The 7,847-nt window shown below is 34.5% G+C and overlaps 1 protein-coding gene across 6 annotated transcripts in view; it reads left to right on the forward strand.

The window, feature by feature from the left end:
- The window catches only part of ANKRD44 (ankyrin repeat domain 44), a 366,132-nt gene extending 359,331 nt beyond the window's left edge, over nt 1–6,801 (forward strand). For 4 of the 6 annotated variants that reach the window (XM_069070155.1, XM_069070154.1, XM_069070157.1 and 1 more), the window contains one exon: nt 2,368–6,801. In XM_069070155.1, the coding sequence (XP_068926256.1) occupies nt 2,368–2,624 (257 nt within the window). In that variant the 3' untranslated portion in view covers nt 2,625–6,801. The remainder of the gene's footprint in view (nt 1–2,367) is intronic. The other 2 variants (XM_069070158.1, XM_069070159.1) reach the window with 1 other exon arrangement.
- Nucleotides 6,802–7,847: the final 1,046 nt, after the last annotated feature.

A 7,847-nucleotide genomic window follows, 5' to 3' on the forward strand; every position in this document is an offset into this window, starting at 1 on the left:
ACACACACACACACACACACACACACACACACACACACACACACACAAAGGTCAACTCTCAAACATTACCTTTCTGGTAAAAGTGAATAAGCATTGAATGCTAGGTGTCTCCATATTCAGCTTTTTAAAAATATACATATATCAATTATGCTTGAAGCAAAATTCTTGATACTTATGAGTTATGAAATAAAAATGTGGCTCAATTGTAGCATTATAATAAAATGTATTAACATAACTCACTTAAATGCTTATTACAGGTTTTGGAATTAGCAGCGCATGCGTATTTCTCAGAAGTAAGCAGCCCTACTGACATCATTAGCTAACTTAATATTTTCGGTTGTTTAGCCTCATTTTATCATAGCATGTGCCCTACTCTGCCCCTTACCTGATTCATCTGGGAAGAGAAGGGGAAATTTGTCCCCTACTCCATTTCCTTGGTTTTCCCTTTCCCTTTCTCTTCCCTCATTATTCCCCTCCTCCCTCTCACCACCACTACTGCAGTTCTATTGATGAAGTATATGCCTACTTTTAGGTCACTTTAATATAGTTGGGGTGTAGAGACAGATGAATTTTGTGGGCACAAAAGTTAGTGATCCACATCCGCCTTTGCCAGAAATGGCCAAATACATTTTGGAGTTGGGGGTTCTTAACCTTTTTCTGTGTCATGGACCCCTTGGCAGTCTGATGAAGCCCAGGGAACCCCTTCTTAGAAGATTGGATTATTTTATTATGATTTAAGAAAAGGCTAAATCTCACTTTGAGGTTAATAGAATTAATGTTCATAGATATTTTAAAATCTCTCCATGGACCTCATGATGGCCCATGGACCCCTAGGTTAAGAACCCCTCTTTTTAGAGCCTATTTTGTTCAGCATTTTGGAATCACAGAACCTTTATTTATGACTTTAACTTGTATAGAATATTATCATACATGAATTTTCTTATTTTTTCTTTCTCATCAATATGGGAGTGGGGAAGTGAGTGGCAGGGAAATTTGATAGGTGATCACAGACAAGAAATGAAATGGATTGACCGCATAGGAATTCTATTCATTGGACCAGATACTATAGCTTGAGTAAGTTATTCCCTGAGGATAGAAATAATAGTTCACATATCTGTTAGCACTTTGTAAACCCCCAGCAATAGCTAGTGCCAAATGCTCTTATCCAGCATTAGGGACTATAATAGTGCACATTAATATTATAGTAGCTCACATTTTTATAGTGCTTTGAGATTTACATTTTCCTCATAGTAACCTGGTGAGTATGGATAATACAAGTATTATTATCACCATTTTACGAAAGAGAAAACTGAGGCAAAGTGAAATAATTTTCCTCAGGAGCATACTGCTAAAATGTGACAGGGCCAGGATTCAAACCCAGGTCTCATGACTCCAAGTCTGGTACTCTTTGCAGTATACATGCTGCCACCATTTTCTCTAAGTCACTGGGGTTCAATCTGATTAAGGTAGAATGTCATAAAAAAAAACCCAATCTACTTTTTTCACATATGTGATTTGTAATGAGAGAGCATTTTACCTACAGGAAATGCATCAAGTGTTTAGCAAGAAATTGCTAGAATATTTTTGTTTCTGTCCAGACTTGCAAAGCTTGAACTGTGACTCAGGTTAAGAATTCCTTATGTCATTCTTCCCTTTGCCACATCTGCTGGGTTCTAGAGTAGGGTTTCTGTTCTGTTTGTAATGCTCATTAATTGAGTTGCCAATTTGAATACCAGGGAGAGTAAATTTTGATTCAAAAAGGACCAATCTTTCTCATATATTCCATGTGTCTGATTTATTGTATTTGTCCCAACATTTTAGTATCTTAAATGCTAGTTGATTAATATGCATTGAATAATACAACTGTATAACTTGATGTTTAACAAATTTTTTTTCTTATCTGATGCACATTTGTCTACAACTGAAAGTCATTGTTCTCAGAATGAGATTTGTCCCTATGAACCAAGTCTGAATGCTGTATCAGGTTCATAGTGCCATGCGTGCTATATTGTATTCATCTCTGTTGTGGATCTGTGTTCTCCCAGTGTTTTTGTCCATTTGGTGAAGGCTAAATTCCCCCTAACTTAAAATAGAGTGCTTGTTGTGGTCACATGAGCTGAAAACCTTCACAAATTGTCTCTTCCTCCCTTCCTTCCCCCAGTTCCTTTACCCCAACCTTCCTTCTCTCTGACCCATACCCCTAGCATGTCTACTTAGTTTAAGTAACTCATCCTCTTGCCTGGCATGGTTTTAACTTGATATACATCTCTCGCTTACAAAATCATCTTGAGATGTATTTGTGGAATGCTCACCTTCCCCTTTGATTTCCCCAGTACTAACCATTGCCTTGTCTGCATTTATGCCCAGGTCATACCCCAGCCCTGGCTTGCGCTCCTAACAAGGACGTGGCTGACTGCCTGGCACTCATTTTGGCTACCATGATGCCTTTTTCTCCTTCCAGTACAATGACGTCTTTCAACTTCGTTTGTTTTAAAAAAGACCATTTGAGCAGGACACAGATCTGTGATGGCACCAATCTGAGTGGCACCGCTAGCTCTTGCACTCACAATATAGGATCAGAGGACGGGTACAATGAAAATGATTCTGATTCGGAAACATTTTGACTCTGGACTTCAGAAGCTTCCACTTAATTACTTACATTAGGTGGAGAAGGCGGGGCAGGAAGAATTTTTATTCCCTAAATTATGTTGTGTTGAGTGTCATTATGGACCCACGCTTTGAGAAAGTAGGAGAGAAGGGTTTAGTAAAGTGTGCAAAGAACCTATAGGAAAGGACTTGGAGTTTTTGATGGAAAACATTTTCACAAAATGTGCCCTGACTTTGATTTGCATCATGTTTTCTTTCTATCTAAAGTACTACTGTGAAAGTCTACCTCTCATCTTAAGTAGGGAATTTTTTAAAAAGTCATTTTATTATTTCTTCTTTCGAAATAATGCAACAGAGTAAGGGGCTATTGTAGCAAGGATTGTTTTTTATTATGTCCTTGCTGTAAAATGAATTATCTGAAGCTCATCAATGTGGCTTTCTTGTACCATGGGGGAGTTTGTCCTCAAATTTCTCCTCACTCTGATGTTTACTTCCTTATTACAAGCCAAAGGTAAAGTTCACCTTCAGAGATATTGCCTGGATTATTGTTGCTAGGAGAATTTAACCACTCACATGTATTTTCTCTGCCTCTCTATCTTTGTTGGTCTGTCTTTATCTCTGTTGTTCCTTTCCTGTCTCTGCCTGTCCATATATAACATTCCAACACACATTAAGCACACATGTCCAGAAGGCATGTGCCAAGAATCTTTGCCTAATAGATGAATATTGATCTAAAATTTGATCTAATTTTTAAAGTATAATACAAATATGATATACACTAGATGATATGATGGATCAATAATAATTTTCACCTGATCCATTCAGCTGTGATCCACCATAGAAAGTTTAGCTGATTATTACATGGTAAATAAATTTTGTAGCAGTTTGTCAGTTTCAAGTGCAGCGGATTTTTTTTTCACTGATTCTTCCTCAATTGAATCAGAATATTCCTTCCTTTTTAAAAAAAAATAAATTAACCACTAGGTTGTAAAAATATTTTTTACACTATATTAATAAGTTAAGTAGTCTTTTTGGTCAAGAGTAATGCAAGAAACAGTGTAGGTCCCAAAGCAAACATAGGCACAAAATGGGGAATAGCAACATGAGACTTGGAAAGAGAAGCCAGTTGACATTTACTTAATAAGTGGGATCAACATTGTGAATACTGTATCTGCTCCTTCTGCCAAAGCTTCTAGGTCAAATGGACCCCGTTCCTCACCTGTGACAGATGTACAAAAAGAAGAATGAGACTCTCTGAAAAAATATATATACATATATGCATATATACATATATCATCCACCAGCTATACATGAGGACCAAAATGCTTCAGTGTCTAAAATGGAAGATAAATTTTTTTCCTTCAAAATGGAAGTGAGAAATGATGTAGCTTTTCTAAAAAGTTAAAATGTAAACTTTTTGAGTCTTGGTTGTATTTTACATTTCTTATGACACAGATTTATAGTTGATAGCTTAACATTTGTAACCAATGATGTGTGGACCACAATTTATTTTTTTGTCAAACCAGAGAAAATGTTCATATATACTTTTGATGTAAATGTGTTTATATTTATTTGAAGTGAAGCAAATGCCCAGGAATTTTCTCCATAGTTATGTTTTGTTATGTGTCTTATCTGGCCTATCAAAGAAAAAAAATAGCAGGAAAAAAATTTGACTCTGGGCTAACCAGAACGCCTGGGGTCCCTATGCCCAGCATGTCCATTGTTAAGGTTTCCAGGCTAACCTCAGGTTCTTCCGTATCTATTAGGAGGGGATACAGGATGCAGTCATTCCGTTGCTCACACCCCCTCTCACTGTAGCTTGCAGGGCATAGCTATCTCTCAGTAAGGAAGGCCAAACTCCAGGTGGGCATACTCCAGACATAGTTCTTAAGAGAAGAAAAGAGAAATGGATGGTGGTGTATGTCAGTATGATCCAGAAGTGAAAGGTTCAAAAGTGATCCTACCAAACACAAAATTACACGTAAATAAAAGGATCCTAGCAGGAAAACTGCAACAGGTTGTTGGCTGATGCTCTGAGAGAAGTTAAAATCACCAGTCCACATGCTTAGTTTTCCACTTGAGCCAAGAGAAAGGAAAGAAATATACTTTGTGAGGGGCTGTACCTCTGATATTTCTTTCCTTCTCTAGTTTAGCCCTGGAAATTTCTATTTTATAATAATCATGAGCATTTTTAAAAGCAGTGTTCTATGAGATCTAAGTAAACTATAGATACTATATTGTGTTTTTCAATAACTGTAAAATACCTTAATCTTTTAGCATCTTGGAGGAGATAAAAAATTGGAACTCACTTTACTCATAATGAATGAGAACTTGTTCCAAGGACTTGTACAATTGGTATTAATTTCATTGAAAAAGTTCAATGACACTTTTCTAGAACTCTGAGGGAAAGGGAGTATTTTCTTCTTTCTCCTCTTTAACGTTAGTACTGTATTCCTTTTTTGAGAAGAATGATTTAAAAAAAAAAGAAGTTGCTAACTAGCAATAACTACCTTATCTTTATTAAAGCACTGAAAATAAGGGGTAATCAGCTTTGAAGGAGAGCTGTATACTGTGGTGTCTTTTTCTAGAAGTGACTAGAAATCTCACTAAAATGGTATTTGGTTTGGAATGAAAGGAAGTAGCCTTTTAAACAGGAAACGAAATGTCTTTTAGAGGACTAGTGTTGAATTTTTCTGTAGAAGAGCAGAGAGAACAGGTAATATTGCAGCAAACCCCAGTGATTCAACCTAATCTCAGTGGAACTGTATTTTACCTTTCTACTCTATTAAATTGTAAGGGGGACAAAGGAACAAAATTGAAATATGCTTACCAGGAACTGACCATTAAATTTATTTTTTTTCCTTTTCTTGAATTGTTTTTGCAGACTACAAAATTTGCTTTATTTAGAACATAAGTAAAGATTGCATTTAATTTTTTGTATCTTCTAATTCTACTGCTAGAAAGAAAATCATATTTTGAACAAGGCTCACTAAGAAAAAAGTTTTTTAAAATAAAATTTCAGATTCCTCCGTCATAGTGTTTATTGCTCTTACTTAAACACTTTTTTAAGACTGTATTTTAACCAGAGACATGGGATTTTTTGCATTGCACATAACTCTTCTTGTTCACCAGTGTCTGCCTATCTTTGATAATACGTTACTATCTATTTCCAAATTGCCTAAAATCTGTTCTGATTCTACAGTAAATAGCTCAGGGGATTTCTATTTATCACTACTAAAAGGGCACCATAGTACATTTGGTACTTTATGCAGTAAACAGCTGCTTGAATTGTTATTTTATTATTAAATTAGAGCAAGAACATCAAATGAATTGCTGCAGTAGTTATTCTTTGTACTGTTGAGAAACTTGGTTAGCTCTCTGTTGGTTTGGTTTAAGAACTTGGTTCTTTTTTTTGGTCGTGTAATATGAAGTTAGAGTGCCTTTTTATATTTGTGTATTCTGAAAATGTTTTGTGAAATTTATCGTATTTTTTTCCATTTGAGTGTTATCAAAGCAATATAATACCAGTCAGTTTTTATTTCAAACTTTCTTTGAATGTATAAAAGTCTTTTTCCCCATTCCCTTTCACTTGCTTTGAAGTTAAAATGAATATGCTAAAGGAATGATGTATGATTTTTTTTGCAGTGCTAAAAATGCTTTCTTCTTACAGAAACTGTAAACCATAGATCAGTGTTAGAGGGAAAAAGCATTTTAAAATAGTGACAATCTGAGAGTGTGTATAAAATGTAATTCTATGTGTTTCTTATGCAGTGATCTAAATATTCAAAGCCAATATCATGTTTGGTAGTTTTGTCAACATATTTTATGCTTTAGCATGTGCAATATATCTTTACAAAGCACGATGATATGAATCTGGTGCCAGTGTTATATTTTGCATAACATATTTGTAACGGCAGAAATTATTGGTTGATGGTTTCAGTGGGATTTTGTCTGTAATGTTTTATTATGTAAATTGGAGTTGAATGACTTCAGTAAATGTCATAACTGTAAAAATGAGGAAAAAAACTTAATTGAATGACTGATCCAATCTGAATCTCTTCTCAAGCACAGTTTAATATCTTTTTCAACTACTGAATGCTCTATTAATGTAATGAAATATGTAACTGTAAACTATTGTAATGCATTCAGATGGTTATTTTTACAAATAAAAACGGTACAAATATTGTGATTTGAGTAAGGCTTTTATTTTTCCAGATTATGTTGAATTAAACATTTGTCCAAAATACTCATACATTCTACTGTATATATGTTAGATATATACTCATATAAAATATATTTTACATATTACGTATAAAACTTAAATATACACACATATTCATTATCCATATATGCATATGTATGTATATACACTTATACACACCACCTACCTAATTTACTGATTTGCTGTTTAGAAATGTGTAATGGCAGCTTTGCACAAGTTATATTGGAAGAAAGAGGATTTATCATTATATACATCTGTAGAGATCACACAGATGTGAAAAAATAGACAATGTAAGGTGTCTTAATCAATCAATCAACAAACATTTATTAAGAATTATATATGCCAGACACTATACTAAGCCCTGGGGATACAGCTAATGTAAATAATGGATCCCACAAAGTGGTCATATGTATTTGAATTTGTGCTCTTTAAAGTTATAATTATGTAAAATACAGTAATTGATTCTAGTCCAATGGAAATATGAAGCTCAAATCTGAATAATGTGACTTCTTCATATGTTTCATTATTTGTACTGATATAATACAAAAAGAACAAGGTCTTCTCCAAAGGAACTCACATTCAATGGGAGAGATAATGGGAAGTAATCAGAGAGAAGGCACTATTGTAGGTGGATCAGTGAGGAAAAAGAATAGGCCTCTTGCAAAAAGTGCATTTTAATATAATTTTATTTTTTCCAATTACATGTATAGATAATCTTCAGTGTGCATTTTTATAAAATTTTTAGTTCCAAATTTTTCTCCTTCACTCCCTTTTTGCCCTTCCCCCTCCCCAATATGACAAACAATCTGATATAGGTTATACGTGTGCAATCATGTAAGTCACACTGTAAAAGAAGAAACAGAACAAAAGGGAAAAATCATAAAGAAAAAAATGAAAACAGTATGCTTCTATTTGCATTCAGATTCCATAGTTCTTTATCTGAATGTGGATAGCATTTTCTATCATGAGTCTTTTGGAATTGTTTTGGATCATTGTATTGCTGAAAAGAGTTGTCTAT

This window comes from Petaurus breviceps, unplaced genomic scaffold, assembly GCF_028583685.1.
Source record: "Petaurus breviceps papuanus isolate PSGF00001 unplaced genomic scaffold, PetGlider_PUasm1.0 90804, whole genome shotgun sequence".
NCBI lineage: Eukaryota > Metazoa > Chordata > Mammalia > Diprotodontia > Petauridae > Petaurus > Petaurus breviceps.